The following is a 24,830-nucleotide window of genomic DNA, read 5'->3' as shown; positions in this document are numbered from 1 at the left end:
CTCTCGTGGCAAACAATGAAAATACAGTTTTGTTAAGGGATGGAGACAGAAACCATTAATTCTAAGAAGAGCACTCTAATTCTAAGAATTCCTAATTCTAAGAAGAGTATTGGACAGTTCACAGAGGGGAACTGTGTTTGTGAGAATAGAATCCCAGGTAGAGAGAATTGCTAAGTGCAAAGATAGTAAGTCCTAGGCATTTGACCAAGTGTGCCCGAGGGTGGCGAGAGCAAGGGGTGGGTTAAGATAGTGCTACTCAAAGTGTAGGTGCAGACAGAGGCCACGCTGTGAGCTCTCACTTAACTACTGAGAGATTAGCATGCCAGCTCAGAGTAAGCATTTAGAAACTTTTATAGCAATTCAGTGGAGTAATTTTATATCTCTTAAATATAGTAACACATATTTTTGTATGTCTTCGCTTTTCTTTTTCATTTTCCTAGCAATTTATTTTTTATTATATTTTACAGAAGTATCAGTATATGATGTATTGGAAATTAAAGAAAACAAAACAAAAACAAATGGCCCTTCGCCCCAGAAAGCTTGAGATGCACTGTGTTGGAGGAATGGTTGGATGTGGGGAGTGGGGGGGCAACATGAAGAGTTGCCATGGGAAGTGTCAGATAATGATCAAAGGGAAGATGAGGAGATCCACCCTGGTCAGTAAGGACTTGGGCTAGAAAACGAGGACACCATAGGCCCAGGAAAGCAGTCATTAGCCTCTTGTCATGACAAAATAAAAGGCTGAACTAAAGCAGCGGCCACAGCGGTGGAGATGGTGCGGATTAGAAAGCAGAGTCAGTAATGTGGGTGAGAAAGGAAGGTAGGTTTGCTCAAGAATGGAGTCAAGGATGATAATAAGACTCTTCACCGAGACTGAACAGTGATAGCATTACTAAGGACACGGTGGGAGAGGGGCAGATTTGGGAGGAGCAAAGATGGCTAGTCCAGATTTAAATGGATGCTTGAGTCTGTTTGCAGGGCTTCGGGAAGGGGGCATAGCAAACAAAAACATACGTTGAAAACAGTTAACGTTTACTGTCTACCCTGACTCTGTACCACGCATTGTCTGAGTTGTTTACATGTACTAACTTACTTTATGCTGACCGACCTTTGAGGGCAATGCCATTATTACCCACATTTTACAGATAAGTAAACTGAGATGCAGAGAACTGAAACAACTCTCCCAAAGTCACATAGCTGGCAGATGGTGGGCATAGAGATTTTTCAGTCTAAAAATATAAATGGTAGATGGAACCAAGGGGATCTTTAAGGGCTCCCCTGGAAATCACCGAGAAACAATAGGACTGCAGATTCAACTCTGGGGAGACGGTGACATTAAGGGATATGCAGAGAAGGAAGGGCCATGAGAAGATACTAAGAAGAGCAGTATTGGTGAATTTGTAAGAGGGGAACATTGCAGGACGTTCAGTCGAAACAATCCAAATAACAGCACTGGGGAATTTTCTTACTAGATTATTTACAATCCATACGGTGGATCACAGTGCAGTCTTTAAAAAAAAAAAAAAATGGTGTGACAGGGCCAATTTCACTCATTGAACAAGATATTTGACACATTATGTGAAAACAAAGCAGGCTACAATATAGTAGGAATTTATTTTCATTTCTTAAAATGTGTGTGGGAAGGATGGAGTAAAGACTGGAAAGAATTATACAGGTGTATTAGTTGTTTACCTATGAGTGGCAAGTTCATGGGTGATTTTTAAAAATATCTTCAGCAAACATGCATTAATTTTTTTAAAAAAATATTTTATTTATTTATTTGAGACAGAATGAGAGAGAGAGAGCACATGAGACGGGGGAGGGTCAGAGGGAGAAGCAGGCTCCCTGCCGAGCAGGGAGCCCTATGCGGGACTCGATCCAGGGACTCCAGGATCATGACCTGAGCCGAAGGCAGTCGCTTAACCAACTGAGCCACCCAGGCGCCCCTATCCCCCCCCCCCCCCCACTTTTTCCACTTTCCCTCATCCTCCTCCTGGTACTGGAGCCGTTTAGGCGCAGACACAGGCCTTTCAAGCCCAAATGCCCAGGTCATGAGAAAACAAGGCGACGTTCCCTCACATCTCCCGTCATAAACCCGCAGAACCCGGACCCGCTCCCTGGCTGTTACGGGGTCGCAGGGCTCTTGTCTCACGGAGCCGAGGACCGGACCTCGTGGGTACGCAAGGGTTGAAGTGAGGTCAAAGTTGATTAAGTGAAGGTGAGAGCGGAAAGGAGAGAAGCTCTCTGGAGTGAGAGGGCGCCCGAGTGGGTTGCCACCCAGGTGCCCCAGTGGCAGACTTTCTTTCTTTTTTTTTTTTTTTTAAAGATTTTATTTATTTATTTGAGAGAGAGCCTGAGAGGGGGGAGGGTCAGAGGGAGAAGCAGACTCCCCGCCGAGCAGGGAGCCCGACGCGGGACTCGATCCAGGGACTCCAGGATCATGACCTGAGCCAGAGGCAGTCGCTCAACCAACTGAGCCACCCAGGCGCCCAACATGCGTTAATTTTTAAGAGGAGAAAATGTTGGGTAGGTGCATGGGTGTGTCGAAGCGTTTAAAGGGTGGGAATTAAGTGAGAAAGGAAGAGGTTGCCCCCACAGGCTCACTTCTGACTTGTGAAACCAGAGGACACAGAAGGTGAAGGTGAAGTCGAGCGGGGTTGGGTTCCGGTGGCTGGCAGTACCGTGCTTTGGCCCTCGTCCCTTTCTGAATCCTGCTTTTGAAGCATGTGGCTTGGATTTCATGCTCCTGTTTCCCTCTTTTGTCTGTGGTGGGTTTGGGTCACGGACTTGTCTGAAGACTCAGCGGCCAAGAATTCTTCCCTGAGTTATAAGGCCTGCTTGTTCTTTTCATTTCTTGCTTTTAAAATGGAGGCAAATGTTTTCAGTTTTTCACAAAGGGCTTTGAAATCTAGTCATGGAGAGTACCCTGTCACCTCAAGCTGGTCGTTAGCGTGCAACCTGTTTGCTAATAAACCAATGCGGGACCCTGATGTCAAAATGCTTAAAATGGTCAAATCAGCTGGGACTCCATTTGTGCATTCGACGTGCCTTTCCCACTTCTCAGCCTCATGCAGAACATAGGTCTGAATCAGGAGGTGGCTCGATGTGAACTCCTGTAAATTGGAGTGGGTATCTAGGGACTGGGGAGCAGACACTTCTTCTTTTAACCTTTCAAGACCAAGAATCATTTGGCCTAAAATCCACAATGTATTGAACTTAGGATGTGAAAGCCGTACAGTGTATTAAATGTGAATTTGAGACCATGAATTCTACCCACACTGACTCTATAAAACAGCCTCTCTTTTTCATAAAGCCAGCCCATAAACTGCTGCCAGTGAAGCAGAAAGACTCCTTAGGACTGTGGCTCGCTTTCCGTCTGGGGTTGTCAACAAACCCCCTTTATGAGTGGAATAGACCTCTTGTATGTGTCGAGCTTCTGGCTTTTTACAGAGTGTGTCAGGAGCCAGGCTAGGCAAACGTTAGGCGCTGTTTGCTGAGTGCATTTATTGCCTTTGCATAATTTATGAGCTGGAGGGGTTGACCATCATTCGTCTCTGCCAGGGGCTGGCACTCAAGGCTCCGGAGAGCGGAGCTGTAAATTGGATGGTGCGCTCCTGCTGAGCTCACGGCAAAGTCCTCGGGTCAGTATGGGAATTTAATACCAGAAATGGAACTGTTTTCTCAGCACACCATGTGGGCCCCAGTGCAGCAGAGACTGTTTTGGCAGACTCTGCGACTGGCCTTGTCGAGGAGCTGTCACTCACCCGGCATGTTGTGTGGGGAGCCTGAGCATTTTTAATCGGCTTGGCATCCGTGCTGCTTCCATAATGGATACCAGTAGGTCTCAGTTCTTCACCATATGCTTAACTCTGGAGACAAGGTGCTTCTGGGTATATCAGTAATTACTTGATGCAGAATTAAGTGGACCTTGAAATTAGAACTGGACTGTTGGAAAGCAGAAAGCTTAACACTTTGATAGAAATAACCATTCCCAGGGACATACTGCTGTTAGGATTGGTGGGGGGGCATGGACAGCAGTGGCTCTTTCCCAGCCTCCCCACTCCTTCTACCCCCTGCACACCAGTCCTTGGGGACATGGGCAAGGGCTGTTTCATAGCCTTCGGCTGTCATTGATTACCTCACAAGGCGGGCTGTGAACATCTGGGGAAGATGAGCCTGCCTGGCAAAAAAACGCTTCTCTCTTCCATGCCACTCCTGAATCATGCTTTGTCACTCTTGAAAACGTGCCCGGGACTCAGGAACCTCAAAGAAGCCCTAATTAAAGGCAATGGGGGGAGAAAAATCACATGATCAGGAGAAGAGAACCTCATCTGTCTGTTGTCCTAGGCCTTCAAAGTCTTCATCTCACCTCTTTTGATTTATTATAATAGGGAAATCACTCATCAGGCAAAAGTAAGTTTAGACCATCTGGGTTTGGAAGCCTGGTTGAAAACAATGTAGTTATACTTGGTTAAAGCATGGTCACTAAAACTCTGATCACCCTGTGGCATGGAGGCACCCGCATGGACAGTAGAAAGTGTTAGAACCTTCTAGTCTATGAGTTTGTGATGTGAGTTCCTAAATACTTACAGTGCAGAGAGGGTAAGCTAGAAGGAGGAAGTAATCCCCCAGTTGTATCTTATAATAGCAAGATGTCCTTTAGGATGGAGTTTCTGTTACTCTCAATTGAAAGCGCTCTAACAGTGGTTTAAACGATAAGGTAAATTATTTTTATCTGAACAAAAATGTCGAGAGCAGGCTGCTCTTAGGTTGGTTCAAGTGTCCCCACTGTGCCACCGCCATCTTGTTTTTGTACTTAGACTTTCTGCCTCATTTTGGCAAGGTGGCTGCCACAGATCTGGATATCACGTCCTCATACAATCATGTTCAAAGGCAAGAGGCAGGTGCTTCCTGCTTTTCTTCTTTTTTTGAGGAGAGAAAAATTTTTCAGAGCCCTCGGCAGACATTTCCTCAAGTGTCAGCCAAGAGCATGTCTTACGGGCACCCTTAGCTGCAAGGAAAGTTGGAAAAGAGAGACCACCTGGCTGTTTTCAGTCTCCAACTGTCAGGAGAAAGTACAGACTAGGGAGAAGGGGTTTGTGCGTCACCGTGGGTATCTAGCCAGTAGTGGCTGTTGTATAAGCAAATTTATTTTCTGTTTCTGTTCATAGCTACCCCAGCTCCCATGTCCAGGTGGCCACGCTAAAAACCTTGGCATCATCCTAGACTCATCCCTCGTCCTTGTTTCTCATACCCATGTGTTACCAGGTCCTGTTGGTTCTACCTTCAGAATTGCTGTGCCGTCTGTTCCTCCCTTTCTTCAGACGTGCGTCGTGCTGGTTTAGACAGTGTTGTAACTGTTGCCAAACTGGTCACCCATGACCTGTGTCTTCCCCCGCAGCACGTGGTCTGTCCGCCCCGTGGGAAGAGTCCTCCTAATGGACTATGGCTCTCATCACGCCACACCTCTGCTCAGTGTTTGTGTTCTAGCTTTCTCTTTACTGCTAACCTGAAAGCTACTCTAGGGCCAGTTCTGTGTCTTGGTCGAATATCTGTCTAGCTTAGAAGTGCTTTTCAAGGACTGTTGAGTGAACAAACAAATATATTGATCCTGCTGCACATTTACTCTGACAAAACACATCCCCCTTTTTAAAATCAGATGGATAACAAACCCTCTTGGTTTAAAAAGGAAAATGTGTTTTTTATTTTTTCCCCTTCACATCTAATGAGGAAGCCAGAGTTTTGAGTTAACTCATTCTCTGGTTATCCCAAACTTAGCTCACCAGTTGGAATTTGGGATCTGTTAGATATGGTGTGAGTCTGCCGCCTTAAAACATATTTCTTTGCCCATATTATTGATTTACTTCCCTGACCTCTTCTTGTCATTGTTATGTTTTTTTTGTAGAGAACATTCCCTCTTTTTTCCGGGCCTTAGAAAAGGCAGCCATCACAACTGGTGAGCTCTGCCTATTATGTTCTGTTTCCTTCAGAGTCCAAATGAGAGAATGCAGCGTCCAGAGGTTTACCTTTTTTTCTGTGTAAAAAGCACCAGGAGAGATACAACTATTAACATTAGCTGAAGGTAGAAGGTCTCCATTAAGATACTGATTTGCTCTGAATCCCACTGAATGATTCTGATTCACCTTAATCCTGGGGCTGGATTGGCTCCTCAGCGGGCACCCCCTCTCCCAGGCAGTGGGGCGCTCACCATTGTGACCAGGCACCTTGCCAGACCTTGTCCACAGACCACAAGAAGAACCACAGAGCAAAGGCATCAAGTGAAATCAACAGAGCAGCTTCTCAGCATTCTGCTTCTGATTTGGTTTATGAGCATTTGAGCTGAAGAAACTCTTTATGGCTCAGGCAACATTTCCTAATTCCTTTACTTATCTTTTTTTTTTTTTTTCTGTATCAAAAACAAAAATCTACTCAATTTTTGCACTAACCCTATTCTCTTGTCTTTCTTTTCAGTGTGACAGCGACAGTGACCAGGAAGAGAAGGTAAGACCCCCACCCCCCACCCCACCATTGTGGGCACAGTTGAGCACCATGGTTCTCCCACACAGTTATAGGGTGGTGGGATGCCAGCTTCATATTGACCACACCTTTTCTGTTCTGCAAAGACCAGTTGTATTTACACAGTGACATTTCCTATGATAAGAAATAACATATTTACTTTGTGAGTTTCATTTTTTTTTTTAAACATGTCCGTTAATATTGGGTATATGTAACATCAAGTTTTCACTTTATAGATTTTAAAAGAGGAAACTATTTTAATAACCATCTGATTTTTCTTTTTAATCCTTGAATGGAACATTAAACTTGCTAGTCTGCATTTATAATGTCATTTCTCCATTTCTTTTAATGACCTCCCTGCTTCTTCCTGCTTTTCTGTACATATTGGCCTTCTTGATAGAAATATGAATGGTGTGTTTCTAGGACTCTCATCATGGGGTGAGGGGTGGGCAGGAGAGCTTGGGTGGGAACGGCTCTCTTCTCGCCAGGGGGGAGGGCAGTTCTTCCTGCAGGTACATACTCTCTTTTGAGGCTGATGGCCACCAGTCTCTGTGTATCCAGTTCAACATGGATCAAGAAAAGGAGCTCAGTGTTTGAGCTTTCAGAAGATTGGATCACAACCTGGTAAAGTGAACTTTCTGTGCCTGAGGCAAAGGGATTGTTTGATTGGTCTTTCTTTCTAGCTGTCCCAACCCCCCAACCAGATTTCTTCCTAATTTTATTCCTACCTTATGTATTTCAAAAAGAGTTGCCTGAATATCACGGTTTCTGTATTGCCTGGCATCGAAAGGAAGGGACCAGTAATCCCTTCCCCAGTTTCTGGGTCTGTCCTGCGTAGCTGGATTTCTTGAGCCCCATTCTCTGCCTCTCGCCTCCTATTTGCTTGTGGATTTTACTCAGAATCCTGCAGTCAGTATTTGGTGGGATCTTCCCATCAAGCCCAGAATTTTCCCTCCTTCTCTGCTGCCAGCTTCCAGGAGAGATCTAAAGGCTCTTGCTCTGTACTGTCGTTAATTTGAATTCAGCATATGTAGCCTGTTAAAAAATGCGAGACATCATCATTTGAGCAGGTCAAGCATATTCAGATGAAGACAAATGGTGCTTATTTGATTTCCTTAAAATCAGGAAATGAAAAAAGTGCTCTCTGGAGAAATCATGTTCTGCCTGACTTGGATGATAGACCAATGCATGTCCCCTAGATAAGAACAGGCTCTCGCCTTGAGGTTTTTATCTCTGAAGGACGGCCAGGACTGTCAGCTTGCTGACATGTGCATTATCCATGTCATTTTAAACAAAGTGACCTATGGAAGGATGCGCTTTGCTGTGACATGGTAATGGGCTGCTGGATGACAGTGAAAGTACACACTGCAAAGGGGGCTGAGGATTATTCTTTTGTTTAACTGACAAGTAGGAGCTTCCTTCCTCCAGCCCCCGGGAGTCCTAGCTCCTCGCAAGTAGGTGCCCTGGTGCCTCGGGCAGCCAGTGTGCTGTGGGCACCAGAGGCGCAGGGACAGCAGGAGAGGCTCAGTGTCTGAGGCGTGCCCGCTGGCCCTGGGGCCTTCTAGGCCACATTCCCACATGGCGGTCTTCACGTCATTCTGTCAGGCATCCCGGGCACCCAGGGGGGACCGGTACTTTCTGGATGGTCCGGGAGATCTTTTACAGGTGATGGTTGATCTCACCTTCCAAGCTGGTGGCACTTCTCCAAGGGGATGCGGCTTCCTCTGGGTTTCACGTCCAAACGGAATTCGTGAAGGGCCCCCAGTCTCCAGCAATGGGAGAAGGTGATAAGGTTATCCAGTGTTGCATTGCACATAGGCGTCCGGGTCAGCAGTCTCAACCTTGAATGCACAGCCGGATCACCTGGGGGGCCGCAAACCTCCTGATGCCTGGGCCTCATGCCGGCCCAGTTACCTCAGGACCTCCGCAGGTGTCTAGCACCGCTTGTCCAGATGATCACCTGACTCTGGTAATTCTGGGAATTGCCAGAGCCGTCTGTGGTTTTCAGAGTGCTCCAGGGGCCGAGGTGTTTCCTGCACACTGACAGCATCCCAACGAGTCCCTCCCCAGGACCCGAATGCCCGGGTCCTTGCTGCCCCGGGTTCTAGCTCTGCGCGCGAAGCAGCAGAGCGTCTGAGCAGAGTAATGGCGGTGGGAAGGGAGCCAGGGCCCCGCCAGTCAGGGCTGGGGATGATTTCGGGGCCACAAAGGAGAGTAAAGAGATGTGTAGAGCAAGCGCACGAGATGGTGATGGCCGGCTGCCCCGGTGGCTTTTCCTGAGGCCCGTGGCAGCCCTGCAGGCCCTCCTCCTCATGGGGAGCTGCTGCACAGCCACGCTCCCATCATCTGTCCCTGCCCTGCCACCCGGTCTTCCTCCAGAGGGCTCCCAGCAGGAGCAATCAAGACTGTAATTGCAGTCGTGCCTACTTGGCTCTGTTACAGTTAAGACTGTCAGGCTTCCCCTTTTGGACTGAGATTGTCTGGTGTTTATCACCGACTTTCACACCATCCTCCCAGGCTTCTGCTGCGCGCTGGAGCCCGGGCCCCTCTCAGCCTCCTCTGTGCCAGAGCCTCTTGCCTGGGCCCCCCTCTGAGCCCCACAGCTAACCAGGGCTGCTTTCATGTGCTGCTTGGAGGATTCGCATTCAAATCTGAATTGCTAATGGTGGAAAAGATGCCACTCAGTGTCCTGGGATCCCTTCCGCAGCCTCACCGGGGATGCTGTTGGAGACAAAAGTGAGACTTGCAGGGACCCACTGGGATTTCTCTCCGGAAGACCTGTCATTCTCTTACTCCACGGGGATTCGCAGCACTGGTGGGCTAAAATTAGGGTACTGTATTTCACACAGCTGACTGAATTAAGATAAACTCTGCTTTCCTCTGATACGAAGCTGTAATTTATAAAATGATACCCTTACTAATTAATGTGGAAGTGACTGGGAAAGGGGCGAGAAAAGCAGAGCTTTCCACGCATGCAGGAGACACACTTGTACGTGGAAAAGGCCCTGATGAGCCACCGAGCAAAGCCCCTCTCAGCCCCCTCCCAGCCACGCGGGCACACTTCGCATTAGTGGCCGAGAACCTGGAGGACTTTGGGAAGGTAGGCGTTGGGTGGGGGGCTAGAGAAGGCTGTGAACCCTCCACATCTTCGGTGTGGGAATGTTCTTTCTTGTACTTGGCATAAAGAAAGCAGGAAGCCCTTTGCACCTTAATCGCCCAAATGAAGCAATTATTCCCGTCTCCCATTCAAAGTGAATTGGTATCACAAGAACAAAGAGGCGACGTGCATTTTTCCACATATTTGGCCTGTGTTTTCTCTTGTTTCTTCTCTTCCTCTACCCCTGGCAGCAGCCCGTCCTACTAAGAAACACTCCCTATTTGGTTATGAAATTAATGTAGGGATTAAAAGTAGTTCTCTCTCTATCCACCCAGTTCCTGTTTATTGTGTGGCCACAGGACAAAGCTGGTTGGAAGGCATCTTGCCCAGTGGTCAAGCACTTGGGCCTCTGAGTCTGATGGCTCAGGCTTGGCTCTGCTTTACTACTTTGTGGCAGTGGGCAAGCCTCAGTGCTCTCGTCTCCCAAACGGGATACCAACAGCTCCACCATAGTTCTGTAACCATTAAATGAAGATGCTTGGCTCAGCTCCTGGTCCATAGTAAGTGCTCATAAACGTTAGCTCTCATGAGTTTTACTCGGGGTGAAGTGAGAGACTCACTTGGGAAACAAAGAAGGCTATCCTCCTCTTCAGAAAGCTCAAGATCTGTCAGAGAAATTGCCAGAGAATAGGAGCTATGTGTGTGTGTGTGTGTGTGTGTGTGTGTTTCACTCAAACCTGAGGCTCAGCCTTCATCCCCTAGGGCATACAAACTGAGTGCAAGTGTTGGGAAATTTCGAAGGATCCCCCGTACAATGATTTTTTAAACTCCTTATCCCAAATATCAGGCTTTCCTCTGGCCACAACCCGGAGCCAAAAGCAAGCATGCTGTCCTGCAGGAATCGGATGGTCCTTGTACCACATGCCAATGTCAGTTCCCGACACCTGTCACAGGAGAGAGGGTCCATTTCACTACCTCTGGGGTGGGGCCAGCGCATCTGTATTTTTTGCAAAGCTTCGTAGATAACTTTGATATGCAATTCATTTTGAGAACCACTGCTTTATCACAAATGTCAAAGAAAGACATTTACTTTCTCCTTGTTTAATGCTCTTAAAATGTTGACAGCACAGAAGACTTGAAAACTTTAGAGGTGTTGTGTGTGTGCGTGCACCCACGTGCTTACATGTGCAGATACACGGGATACACAGACACACAGTACACACACACTCTCTTCCCAGATAGAAACCATTCTTCTTTCCCCAACATAGCCGTGAACAGGACTCCTGCTGGTACTTTCCTCTCTCTGGGCTTTTTAACACCCAGGCTTTTTTGGTTCCTGTGACTTGCTCCCAAGTGCCCGGGACAGCCTGCTAGGACATGTCAACTGCAAATGCAGTACTCCTGATTGTCTGCGTCAGTGGCCCACGCTGCCTGTCGGCCCCCCCCGCCCCAACATGCACACACTTTTTGGTGCATTCTCATTTTTTGATTCATGCTAAAATGTGTTGTGTTTGATCATTTTGTGTTCACTTGTGTGGGAAGGGGGCAGCTTCTAAGAAAAGCAGCGAGAAAATCAGCGGAGGCTTATGTTCCTAACTCCACACAAACCACATGCCTCATTTGGCTTCTGAAGGGCTCAGAAACTGCTGAGATGTCAGACTGGAGGCCAGGCATGTGGCTCGTGCTTATAGTGGAGGAGTCCCATCCCCTGATTGGCCGCAGTTCACACTTGGTAAAGATTGTGCACCCTCAGCAACATTCCAGAAGCTCAGAAGGCCCTCATTGTTGCTTGTAGAACCTCAGTCCTCGGTTTCGAAACAGGACCTGTTCTGATCAGGAGACAATGAGAGACACTGTCCTATTTTGCAGCTAGAAAAAGGAATTTTGTCCCCCCTTCCAATTTCATAGCAGCAAAGCAACCACCATTGCCCAGGAGGAGAGCAGGGACCCATGTTCTTGCCTTTTTATCCCCAGCACGTAGCATAGCGCCTGGCACAAATTAGGCGATCAGTAATGTTCATTGTTTTTGATAAATGGGCATTTCCTTTCCTGGATATCCATCTCCAAATGGAGGGTAAGTGAAACAGGTTCAGAAAACTGATACCCAGACTTGAGTGTGCTTTGTATCAATCCCGGGGTTTAGTTCCCGGACTCCGGCAAATAGGTGCTCTCTTCTTCCAGCTTTCTGGATTTCCTTTACAATTTTATTTTCTCCTAAGATACTTCTAAGCCATTTATAAATTAGCTAGGTTATTTGGGCAGTTCTACAGTTTTTGGCCGAGTTTCAAGAGCTTTCCATTTTGGATGCCTGATTTCCATAATGCCCATCCACTCAGCCTCTTTTTGCCCCTCCAAGCTTTTGTCCAGGTCAAAATGACATTTTATTGTTCTTCGAACATCATCGTATTTCCAACTGGTTTAATTCCATCGTATCCATCCAGAATTCCTGTTCAGATCATCTTTGGATTAAATTTGTGGCAAATTATTTTAAATCCTGACTCTCATTAAGTTATTCTCTTTTTCATATCATAGAGTTCTCATGCCAAACCAAACATTGCTTCCTTGACAGTGAATGTGTATGTAGCATATCTATCCACGACTACCATGCCCTACACCTGAAAGAGAGGTTATAAATATACAGTTTTCAATTAAATATAAATCAAAGGGAATACTCAAGAATTATTGGAAATCTGTCAGACATCTTAAGCTAAACTCTTGTTTCTTAGACTGAATAGTGACAATAAAGAACAGATTCTAGATGTTCTGTTGTTCCTCTTGGGTGGGTTTTGGAGGATACTCAGAAGACCTGATTTCTTATTTCACACTAACGAGCTGTGGGGTCTTGGGCAAGTTACCTAATAGTGCTGAGCCTTGGTTTTGCCATCTGTAAGATGAAGCTGGGTTCAGTGATCTAACACTGAATATCCTTATTTCCTAGGTAGCTATTTTCCTAGGCCCCAACAACATGGCAGACCCAGAGGGAAATTAGTACATGCTTGTATTTTCTCTTGGCCAGTGTAGAGAGAAGATTATGTAAGGATTGTCTCCATTGTCTCTTCTCTCTCTAATTCCCAAGAGGGAATAAACACAGTGGGTAGGTTGTGGTGCATCTCTGTTGGCTCTTTCAGGTAACTAAAGGAAACTTACATATGGGCCTCATGTCTGAACACGGTCATTACCTGTTTGTTGGTTCATTCCTGCAGTCATTCATATCCACTGTGTTCTTTTTCAAGTATCTACCAGTGAACTAATGTGGATGTTGTCGCTGCCTGGCTCTGTTAGGTGTGTCCCTATGCACCTGTGGAGAGGGAGGGAGCAGTGCAATTAGTTTAATCTCTGTTCCTCAGTTACCCTAACTATTTAGGAGAGCACGGGAACTAGTGAAGAGCTAGCTTATGTGCTGTGTTTTAAGAACTCACTTGATTGGTAGTAAGTATTATTTGGCCTGTGAAAGGAATTCTTTTGGGGATTCTGGAAATCACCTGGGGTTGAGTTCATGATTCTACAGCCCCAGAGCAAAAGTCAGCTGCTTCCTCTTAGAATGAACCATTGGCTTGGATTTTACAGCTGACCTGCAGGGAAGGTTACAAGGCCAAGGAAGAGGTAGGTGGAGGCAGTGGCTTTTATCCTCGTGAAATTGACCATGAACGCTGAGCCACCTGAATAGCAGGAAGCTCATAAGCAGAGGCGTTTGTACTAACGATGCCTTGAACAACATGTTTCACGCACATGGCTTTTCGTGGAGTATAACCTGGGTTGGGTTGCTCTTTGGTTGTCAGAAGAGTCTGTCTTCCTCTGTATTCCAGCTAGAGAGTGTTCTGCCCCCAGGAAAGATGTATGAATTTCTTTTTAGTCATGCAGATGTGTATTTGTGTGTGCGGTTACCTCGGTTAATCCCCCCTTGGCAACTTCTGGTTGGTGATACAGTTACAGTTCATTGCTCCCTGTAATTTTGCCATTCTAGGTGTAGTAAAGATAATAAAATCTCTGTATTAGGTCGTATTCATAATTAGCCAAATTTTATCCTTCCAGAAGTCCCAAAATTCAGTGGATTAACGTATATTACCTTTCTTCCTCTTTTTCTTCTTTTTTTAATCAAAGCTACAGCTAGGAAGGTCAAATTGCCCACCTTGTATATGTCATAGAGCTTTTCCTTATTTCTTGGTCTGAAAATGCAGATGATACTCATTTCTTGGGAGCTGTAAACCAATGAGATTAGGGTTAATAACAACTAAGAAGAAGAAATGCCACTTCACAATAGAGAGAATATTGTACTATTCAAAACACTTTTACAAATGTCATCTTATATGACCTGTTTAAATATTTATTGTGGGGATTTATATGTATCTTCATATGCAACACTGTTGATCATCTACAATGTGCCAAACCCAGCGACAGATCCTTTCAAGGACCCTTTCAAGGACCTTATCTTCTCAAGTACGTGTCATCATTTTACAAATAAAGAAAATGAAACTGACGAGGAAGTTAAGTGTGGAGCTGGGATTTGAACCATGTCTTAAGATTCCAGGATCTGGGCTCTTCTTCCCATAACATGCCGCTTCCCTGTCCCAAATCCCAGAGTTGGGATATGCCCAGAAGTGCCACCTGAGAACCCTTGCTGTATCTTCCTCCCTGTGCCTCACCCTCCTTCTGCTAGAAGAGACTTAGACTGTGTCTTATCTATTCACCCACAACCCCACTAGCTTCTAAAAATTCAAACGTGGCAGTTGCTCAATAAATATTGAATAAATACATTTGGGGTTCACTGACAACTATTTCTTCTGAAATGTGAGTTTTTAAATTTAACCTGGGAAGCAGTTGTCCAAGGTGAGAAGGGAAATCTACAAGGTACATGGTTTGACTCTTACAGATAAGTGGCAAAATCAGCCTGTGGGTCACCGTGAGTAATCAGGGAGCTTTACCAACAGCAGACTAAACATGAGCTATTGCGCAAGGAACTCAGTCTTCTTTAGTGCACAGCTGTGTGTAAACCTTTCATATCTTATTAAACCATAGGCTCCCGGCAAGTACCCCACACCTAGCATGTGCTTGACACTTAGTAGGTGCCCTCTAAATATTAATGTTCTACCTGAAGATGCTCTGTTGATGATCAAAGTTCCAGAAAGGGGGAACGGGACTTGTCACAGTTGCCCAGACAGTGCGGGGAAGCATGGGGCCTGGAACAGAGCCTCATGTCTGAGCTTTTGGTCCAGAGCCTCTTGCATCTCCTGTGGTCTCTCCAGGCTTTTCTTCCTGTAAAAACCAGCACCTAGGAGAAGGGTCCGCGATACCAACATGGCTCCTGAGCTGCCCCCCGCAAGACAGTTTCACTCTGTGCTGTCGTCTGCCATCTCCAGAACCCCTTGTCCATCCCCAGACCCTGACTCCCACCTTTGCAGAGGGTCTTGGGGTTCATCAGGGCCACAGGATCTCTCCTTTTCTGGCAGCAAATGCTGCGTGGGGCGTCCTTGCAGCCTGGATGGTAGTAAATATCTGAAGCAGCCATGTCCATGTTAAAGATTATGTATTTGCCACTAAGGGGAGAATACAGTGTTTATCGGCTGGAGTGCGTGCTGGCTGAGCTGATTACAGCACAGCACTCTGTCAGCCAATGATTTGTCCTGTCCTTTATCATCTGTGTCACTCAGCAGTGTGCTGGTGAAGGGAACGGATTGCCCCCTTCCCTTTTTTTGTACCCATTTCGTGTAGAAAATTTGTATTTACTTTGGGAGTGTAATTTGTTCCTCATGGATAATGTGACCCTGAGCGGAGCTGGATCATGGGTTAGTTGAAGTGATATTTTCCGCTAATGGTAGTCGTACATCATTGCTGTCAGCTCGGGTTAGGAGGCAAGCACATTACAGCTCCATTTTACCTCTGCAGGCATCTGGGATTATTTGCCATAACCGAGTATGACATGACCGCGCTACAGAGTGCATTAAAATTTTACTGGCTTCTCAGGCAAGTTCCTCAGCTCCAGTGTGTGCTTCAGGCAGGCGTCCGATGGGGAGCCCAAGGGCCCTGACTTCCTGCGCAGAGGTGCTGCAGGGGGGTGGCCTAAGCAGGGGCTGTTCCCCTCTTGCTCTGAGAAGGAAGCCAGGGAAGGAATTTATGGGGAGCCAGCCTGCAGGTGTGTGTGTCTCTGGACATCCCAGACTGGCGGGTGACTGGCTGCCTGGTGCATAGTAAAGTGCTCTCTCTCCTTCATGCTTAGCCCTCTGAGGTGGATGGGGGCAGGTCCCTGCCAGACCTGGGGCTGGTTTTATTGTGCTTGTTTGTCTGTGGTCAGACAAAGGGAGGGAAGCGTGGGTCCTCGGCATGGCAGAATCCGTGTCCATCCATGCAGCGGGACTGAGCCTGATGGTCTGATGAACCCACTTAGAAATGTTGGCCAGGATGTCTTATACATTATCTTTTTATGAGAGTCACAATCACCTGATGAAGTATGGGCATGATTACCCCGTCTTACGTATAAGGAAACTGAGGTTCAAACATGTTAAGTAATTTACCTAATGTCCTAATGATAGCAGAGATGGGATTCCTAACCTCTTATCCAGATCTCCCCCACTTCACATCCTGTAGTATTCCATGCCACGCAGAGATAAATAACAAGTACTATTTAAATAGTGTTTATAGTGCTTTACATATTTTGACTTGTTTAACCCACACCGTAACCCTAACAGGTAGGTGCTAATACCATCGCCAGTCTACAGAGGAAGAAACGGAGTCACAGAGAGCTGAGGTAACATGCCCAGAGTCATACACCGGCTAATGGCAGGGCTGGGTTTCAAACCCAGGTTTCCTTGGCTCCGGGGGCAGCACTCTGAGCCACTGAGCTGGACTCCCGCTCGTTGCCATGTTCCAATAAGCCTGAGAACGGATAGAAAAAGGCCATGGAGAATAGTAACATGTTAGAAATAAAAGGAAATGTTCAAAGAGTATTTTATCACTTTCAATTGTAATTCTAACATCCAACAAAATATTGCTTAAAAAAAGATGCTCTGTGATGAGCTTTAATTAAGTAATAAGCCCCATTTGCAGGTAGAACATTACTTGCATGCAAATGGTGCTTCTGAGGTACTTGAAAAGCGTTGATTTTGTGAGGTTAAGGGTAAGAAGCCACTCGGGCAGAATGCTTCATCCTTTCATACTGCTTAGCATCCTTTTTCTTATTCTTATTGGAAAGGCTATAATAAACATCTGTTGAATCATGTTCTTTAAAAGGATAATTTAAGATTTGTCTCCCACTAAAACAGGTCAGGGCCTGTCCTGTCAGAGCGAAATCCTCACCAATCCCATCCTGGCAGATCCTGAGTGCTGGGCACTAGAATGATCACACGAGCCCATGGCGTGGACATTGCCTTTTGTTCTCCACCTCTGTAGACCGATTCTCCCTCTCTCTCTTCCAAGCCTAAGATGCTACCCCGCCTAGACAGAGCGGGCAAGCTGCGCCTCCCCTTGGCTTTGTAGGTGGCAGTGTCAGGAGTTCGTGGACGTGTCCAATAAGCCCCACCCGAAATGAGCTGTGCCTGTACCCTCAGGGCGGGCGGGTAAACGCTGCATCAGAAGAGCCCCAGGTCACCACGGCTTTTCTCATGGAGAAATTTTTTTTTTTTTTAAGATTTTATTTATTTATTTGAGAGAGAGAGTGAGAGACAGAGAGCACGAGAGGGAGGAGGGTCAGAGGGAGAAGCAGGCTCCCCGCTGAGCAGGGAGCCCGATGCGGGACTCGATCTCGGGACTCCAGGATCATGACCTGAGCCGAAGGCAGTCGCCCAACCGACTGAGCCACCCAGGCGCCCCTCCCCCCTTTTTAAAGTAGGCTCCCCACTCAGCATGGAGCCCAACACAGGGCTTGAACTCATGACCCTGAGATCAAGACCTGAGCTGAGATCAAGAGTTGGATGCTTAACCGACTGAGCCACCCAGGCACCTCTGGCTTGATTTTCTAATCATTATACTTTTTATATTTTTTCTTTTTCCTTTTTTTTTTTTTAAGATTTTATTTATTTATTTGAGAGAGAGAGAATGAGAGACAGAGAGCACGAGAGAGAGGAGGGTCAGAGGGAGAAGCAGACTCCCTGCCGAGCAGGGAGCCCGATGCGGGACTCGTTCCCGGGACTCCAGGATCATGACCTGAGCCGAAGGCAGTCGCTTAACTGACTGAGCCACCCAGGTGCCCCAGTCATGGAGAAATTTGAAATTAAGTTAGCGCACAAGGGATGACACTCCCTGATCTCACTCTCCTCCTTGGGCTCCCAAGAACACACATTGATCTGCCCCACGAGATTACAATAGGTCTGGGGGACTGACCTGATTTTCTCCTCTGGCCTTAGATCCAATCACTCAAGTAGTAAAGGACAAAAACAAAAATATTGATCCAGTCATTGAAAAGTAATTATCCCTCTCAGATGGTCTATTTAGAATGCAGCAATAATTTTAAATAATGTATCCCCCAGAGACAGCATGACAACATATGTGGATCATTTACTTGAGTCACACTTGCACTCTCACCCCCAACGGAACTCATGATGATGTCTAGGTAGGCCCACTTGAAGAAGAGTAGACGTGGAAAAAAAATCAGCATTTACCAACAAATCAATCACAGAGCAGTTATTCATTGTATAAAGGGATTCGTCAGCCTTTTGTAGCTAGATAAAATACGTGCTCTCCACATCCTTAAATACATCCTTAGAATAGAACCTCCTACAAGAGCCTTTATGAAGTCTTTGGGTCGTTTTAACGCTCTTAAAGTTTTAACAGCTTTGGCTATATTTATGTTTAGCGGGGTTTTGTTTTTGTGTTTTTAAGATTCTTTTTTTTGTTTCAAGTAACAGAAATTAAATCCAAACTAACAATAAGGAAATGTATGTGCTTTTGGAATTCAAGTAAGCATTGCGGTAACTAAGCCATCGGAATGGTGGAGATAGGGACTGTATTTCAGAAGCACAGACCAGAATATTAAGCGCCCTCCGTGTCTTGTCTCTACTTTGTACCTGTCTACTTCGTTCTGATTGTTTCTGAGACTTGGTGTCTCCTGCTGGCCGAAATCATGACCCATCCTCCTGAGCTTTACTTAGCGTCAGCCAGCGGAAGAGACACTGCCTGGCCTTTTCCACTGTAGCTACTAAAATCTAAGGGAAGCAACCCAATTGGCTCAGCCTGGGTTCGGTTCTAGGTTCTGTTCTGCAGAGGGGCCTGTGGAAAGATTGGGCCGTGTTGTCTGTAAGTGCTGTTCTGGAGGTGACCTGTGTGGTGTTAGAGTGGGTAGAGGGCCCAGAAAGGTGAGAGTTGAACAGACAAAAACATGGCCACAAAGCGTCCCCTCAGCTTCCTGCCACTTGGGTCAGGTACTCAAAGATGCCTCTTGCAGGCTGTCCCAGCTGCCTGGATCGTCCAAAGCCAGCACTTTATAGTGATCGCAGTGTCTCAAATATGAACACCTAGAATACATATAATAATTATATATTATAATTATATAAAATAGTTGCCTAAATATTTATAGAATCACCTTAAGTGCATTCACAGATTTGTTCTATTGTGCTTAAGTTAAGCTATTAGAAGTTACACAAGGGCACAGGATTTTATAGAGTGAGGGAGGGAGGGTTCATAGGTACATGTATTCAGAGTAGTCCAGAATTTATTAATACTTTTAATATAGTGGATGATGTGTTAATCCCCAAGTATAAAGCAGTCACCTTGGGGCACCTGCGTGGCTCAGTCATGATCTCAGGGTTGTGAGATCGAGCCCCACGTTGGGCTCCGGGCTGGGCATGGAACCCGCCTAAGATTCTCTCTCTCCCTCTACCCCTCCCCCCTAATTTAAAAAAAAAAAAGGAAAAAAAGGACAGTCACCTTGAGAGATACAAGGATCCAAGTCACTGGGATACCAGTTAGTCCATTACTTGTCTGGGGTACCAGATGTAACTTATGTGTCCAACAAGGAATCGTGGGCATCCTGGGGTCCCTCATTTGTGTCCAGGGCCATACTTCGTAAAGTGTCACAGGTAGCCTCGCTGAGTTGGTTTTCCTGAGACTAGAAGTTAATAAGCTCAGTCACAGCCACTCTCACTCATGGTTTATTCAGCAGCCTTGGCCCTCACTCTGTGCTGAGGCAAGCACCATCCTGGGAACTAGGGGTGGAGAGTTGACAAAGATAGAACAATTCTTCAGAGAGAGAAGGTCTGATTACAAAGAAAGCTGAGGTACCTTGATGAATTACAAGATCCCCCAGAGTGTATGCTGAAGAATGGCAGGGTGTCGGACTGCAAACAACCAAACCATACTGTCTAGAAGAATAGATCTGACTGAAACACATGGATGTGGAGGCCTGCTAGGGAGCAAGGATGGTGAGGATCACAGGCCAACAGGATATCGTTTGCAAAAAGGCAAAGAGCTGTGAAGTGTGTGCTGATATAAATAAGTCCTATCATATAGACAGGCCTGGATGGCAAGCTAAGGGTTTGGACTTGATCCAGACAGGAGCCCACTGAGTACTTCTTGCAGGTGAAGGACACATCAGATTTTACTTTCTGGAAGAGAATTCTGGCAGTGGTGTGAAGGGTACGAAGGAAACTTTGGCCAGATGACCAAAGAGAAAGTTGTCCTACTAGTTGAGGTGATAGGGATCTCAACTAAAGTAATGGGAAAGGCAGGAGTTAGATTTGGAGGCCTTTCTGCAGCAGAATGACTGTGGTTTGGCGACCACCGGCATACGGGGTTGAGGGAGGAGTCATGGATGATCGGTATCAAGGACATCCAACGGGGTGGGTATGGGTGCTGCCATCAGTTGGTCACTGAGAGTAAGGGATCCAGAAAATGTGAGTTCATGGCGGATTGCAGGACCCTCTGCTGGGTGAAGTCAGAAGGCTGGGCACACTGTTGGAGCAGGAACGATCAGAACTGTAGGTCAGTGTCTGGGAGACCAGGAGCCTGCGGAATAGTGGAGACAGTTGGAACTGTGGGCGTGAGTGGGAGCCCAGCCAGAAGGCTGCAGTTTTGTCTGCATCTAATTCAGGAATAAATATACGTAGGGACTATAACCATTAAGAACAAAATAGCCATATATTAATCATAGCACCTGATGTTTGTGTAGCTTTTTTTTAAATGATATTCAGAATGCCTTCCTTTATTTTTAGTGGTGGCAAAAACCAAAATGTGCCATCTTGACCACTTGTAAGTGTACATCTCGGTCATGTTAAGTGCATTCGGTTGTGCAGCCCGTGTAGCTTTTTTATGCTAAATGTGTGAAAGCGCCATACATTTAGCTCCTCTGAACCTCATAACAAACATCCCGAGATAAAGGAATATTTCATCTCCGTTTTACAAGTGAGGAACTTGAAGCAGGGGATGAACTGAGGCCAAAGGTTAATGCTTTGGTGACAGTTCCCCCATGCCTTCTCTGGTCGCAGTTACGCCACACCATCCTTGGTGACACTGTTTCAGTGTCTCACTTCCAGTGGACCCAGCAGTCACTCACTTACATCCTAAGATGAGCTTTCTTTAGGAAAACTGGAGCAGAGTCAGCCAGGAGCTCGGCTTCCACGCCGCTGGTCTGTGGCCAAGAGGGACCTGTCTTGAACTTGCAGGACTCAGCAGCCCTAAAGATCAATGGGGTTGGCATCTGTCTCAGTGTGGGCAGCTCCTTGGGGCCTGATTGGCCATGGCCTGGCATCCCTGGAAGGGCCCCTAGAGACTAGAGGTCCGGCCCCCTGGCTGCAGTAAACAAGGACAGAAAAGCAAAGCAGGGATGCTGGTGGAAGAAGCAGCCATCTCCGTGCTGCTGTAAGGTTTAGGCTCCTGGCAGGAAGTAAGGTAAGGGGCTGCTCCCGTTGGCTCTAAAATAAGGAAAAGAAGATGTATACAAGCAGAACCGCCTCGCTCCCTTCTCCCCTTCACATTCATGTCCCTCAGAAACCTGAAAGGGGGTGGTGTAGAGAGAGGGGAGCTGGATTTCCCACCATTCTCCTCATTCCTCAACTTGAAAATGAAATGGGGGCCTCTAGAAAGTGCAACCAGACTCCTCACCTGCCGGGAACCTGTAGGAACATCTTCTCTAAGCATGCTGAAAGTTGCTGTGCAAGGGCGAAGCCGCCCCCGGGGAGCAGAGCAGGCGATGGGCTCTGAGTCCCCGACTCCGAGCACTCGCATACCGAGCCACTGTGACTTTCAAGACCAGCTTTCAAACTGGCAAGTTACTGCTTATCTGGAGGTACTCAGACCCCCGGAGGGCCCACCTGAGGTGGCAGCTGCCGCCATACCTAAAATCCAGCATGAAGATAATCCTTTAAGAAAGCATGAAACATGTGATGTTTGGAAGGGTTTCGTTGCTGCTTTTTTTTTTTTTTTGAAATAATTTTAGACTTACACAAAATAACAGAGGAAGCTCCCATATCCCCTTCACCCAGCTTTTCCCTGACATTGTATCTCCTAAAACTGCAGATACCTAAACCAGGAAATTAACCTTCATATCCTACTGGTAGCTAAATCTACAGACCTTATTCAGAGTTCACCTGTTTCCCCCGTTATGCCCTTTATTCAGGGATCCAAGGATGGAATTCTGTGGACTATCCATCCTGCAATTTGGGTCTGTCTGATGTTTTCTCCTGATCAGGTTGAGGTTATCCCATTTTGGCAGGAATACCATGGAAGTGACGGGCCCTTCTCAGTGAGTCACATTAGGGGGCAGGTGAGATCTTCCCGCCGCTGGTAACAGCTAGGACCCTCAGTTAATGTGAGGTCTGCCAGGCTTCACGCTGTAAAGGTGCTGGGTTTTCTTTTCTAAGTAATAAGGATCTTTGGAGATACTTTGAGACTACACAAATATCTGTTTCACATCATATTTTACCCACCAATTGTGGTGCTCATTGATGGTTTTTGGCCAGAGCAAACATACTGTGGTCTTTGCCTCATGGCAAGACATGTGCTCTTAAACTGGCCAAGGCATTCTGAATCTGGCTGAGCTCAGCATGATAGCTAGCCTCTGGTACAAAGTGCATGAACTATGCAGTCTGACAGGCTAAGCCACAGCTCCAGGATGTCTGGTCCTAAGGTGCTCTCTGGATGTCAGACACGGGAGGTCAGAGGTCAAAAGCTTTGGGTGTGGGAGATGTCTAGAAAGATAAGGTAGTGAGACCACATTGCAGCCGGATCCACATAGTGTTGTGTGACTGTGACCGTGACCTTGGGCAGTTTACCTAATGCCTCTGAGCTGCTGCTGTTTTGTTTTTTAATCTAGATACAGAACATCTAGAATGATAGGGCCTACAATAAATAGTAAATTTTTTATTTCAGTCCCCTCCACATAGTTCCCCCTGCTGGTCCCCTCCTACTGCTTCCCACCCTTCAGCCCCCCAGATCCTAATACACATAAGCTGATTAATCGATTACAACCAAGTCAGCTTGCCAAAGGCAGACTTTTTGGGAAATAGGACCCAAAATAGGTACATCTTAAAGAAGTAGAAGAAGATCAGAGATGAAAGCACTGTCACGTCATTGGTCAGTGAAATCTGGGAACAAGGTCCCATGGAGAGAGAATCAGCAGGAAACCACTAAGCTTCGAAGGAACGGGAGACACCCAGAAGAGCACAGGCAATGAGGGCCAAGACCGGCTTTATCATCTCTAAGTAGATTTCGCCCAAGTTCCCTCTCCACCTCAGCTCTGGTTTTCCTTCTGAGGAGGCTCTTCAATTAATTTCTGTTGAATTTACTCCTGTTGAACAGTGTGAGATTTTTTTTTACTCTCCACCCCCCCACCCACCATGCTCCGTGTCTGGGACTCCCAGCCCTAGGAGATGTCCTTCACACCATTGCTAAGAGCCACGTATGTGCTATATACCGAAGAGGTGCGGCTTCCGCTGGTCCTACCAAGTGCTCACGGGGTGTTCTGGGTGCTTTAGGACGCAGGGCACTGAGGACCCTGGCCACTGGCGTGGCCGCAGTCAGGGAAGGCTGCACCCATGCACTGCCTATGAAACAAAGCTGGGGATTTTAATGGTCGGCGTACTCTCTAAAGATGGCAGCACCATGCTGGGGGTGGGTGGTGTCACACAGACTTCCCAGCATTCATGGAGATCACCGGAGAATACCCGTTCTAGGAAGTACCTGCTGTGGTCAGAAATGGAGCAGTACCTCTGTGCGTCTTGTTTAAGTTTTGCTCTCCGCGTATGACAGAGACACAGGACTTAGGATATGGTCAGCTGCAGCAACAGAATGGCCAACAATGGCTCGGGCTCTGTGTGGGTTTCCCGTGGCTGCTATTACAAATGACCACCAACTTGGTAGCTTTAAAACAAGAGAGATTTATTCTCTCATAGATCCGGCGGCTAGAAGTTCAGCCTTGTTTCCCCTGGGCCATCCTCTCTCCACTCCATCCCTTGCCTCTTCCAGTTTCTGGTGGCTGCTGGCCTTTCTCTGCCTGTGGCCACATCACTCCACACACCGCCTCTGTCTTCACATAGCTTTGTCCTCTTTTGTGTGTTGGATTTCCCTCTGCCTGTCTCTTTTATAAGGATACTTGGGATCGCATTCAGAGCCTACCCTGCATAATCTGATAATCTGAGATAATCTCCTCACTGCAAGATCTTTAATTGAGTGACATTAGCAAAGACCCTTTTTCCTTTTAAGGTAACATCCAGGGTCCTTGCAGAACACATAGAAGGCAGACAAGAAGGAGGTAGATGGTCAAGGGCCTTTTATCTCTCTTTGTCTGGAACAGTCCATTCCTAGGTGCATAGGAAACGAGAAAAGCGAAAAAGGCCTAGATTTCCTTGCTCAATCGGGATCGCCCCTGGGAGCCGGCATTGTGCTGTTCTGGAGTTCTGTTTAGCAATAAAGAAAGAGAGGGAGTGGCTTCTGGGGAGGCAAAGAGCAGTGCCTGCCACAAAGGATGTGGGTCTCCAGACCTTCTGATGTGGACAGATGGCAACAACGTCCAAATGAGTGTCCTCTCTTGCCTTGTGAAGGTGACACTGTTTTAATGTCTCTGTTTAAACCTTCCCCACTCAGTCACACCAGGAAACTACCATAGTCTTGGGTTTCTGACTCTTAGTCTATTTCTGGGATCCAGTGATGAGGAAAGTAGGCTTTAAGCCTTGGTCTTGGACTCAAAGGCCTAGAATCCAGAACCAACTGCTGGGGTGACTTAACTCATCATGGAAGCTCCCAGAACCTCAGTAAGGATTCTTAACCCTCAGCGTCATGGTGATGAGATGCAGTG

General features: G+C 46.7%; 1 protein-coding gene across 6 annotated transcripts in view; it reads left to right on the top strand.

The window, feature by feature from the left end:
• Positions 1-24,830, top strand: part of AUTS2 (activator of transcription and developmental regulator AUTS2) — a 1,126,541-nt gene that overhangs the window by 804,915 nt on the left and 296,796 nt on the right. For all 6 annotated transcript variants that reach the window (XM_054507626.2, XM_064593076.1, XM_064593075.1 and 3 more), the window contains one exon: positions 6,472-6,501. In XM_054507626.2, coding sequence (XP_054363601.2) covers positions 6,472-6,501 — 30 coding nt within the window. The remainder of the gene's footprint in view (positions 1-6,471; positions 6,502-24,830) is intronic.

This window comes from Mirounga angustirostris, unplaced genomic scaffold (assembly GCF_029215605.1).
Source record: "Mirounga angustirostris isolate CCGP_5_RB_7025 unplaced genomic scaffold, mMirAng1.0.hap1 SCAF_5, whole genome shotgun sequence".
Lineage (NCBI taxonomy): Eukaryota > Metazoa > Chordata > Mammalia > Carnivora > Phocidae > Mirounga > Mirounga angustirostris.
This window is presented reverse-complemented; position numbering and strand designations above follow the sequence as displayed.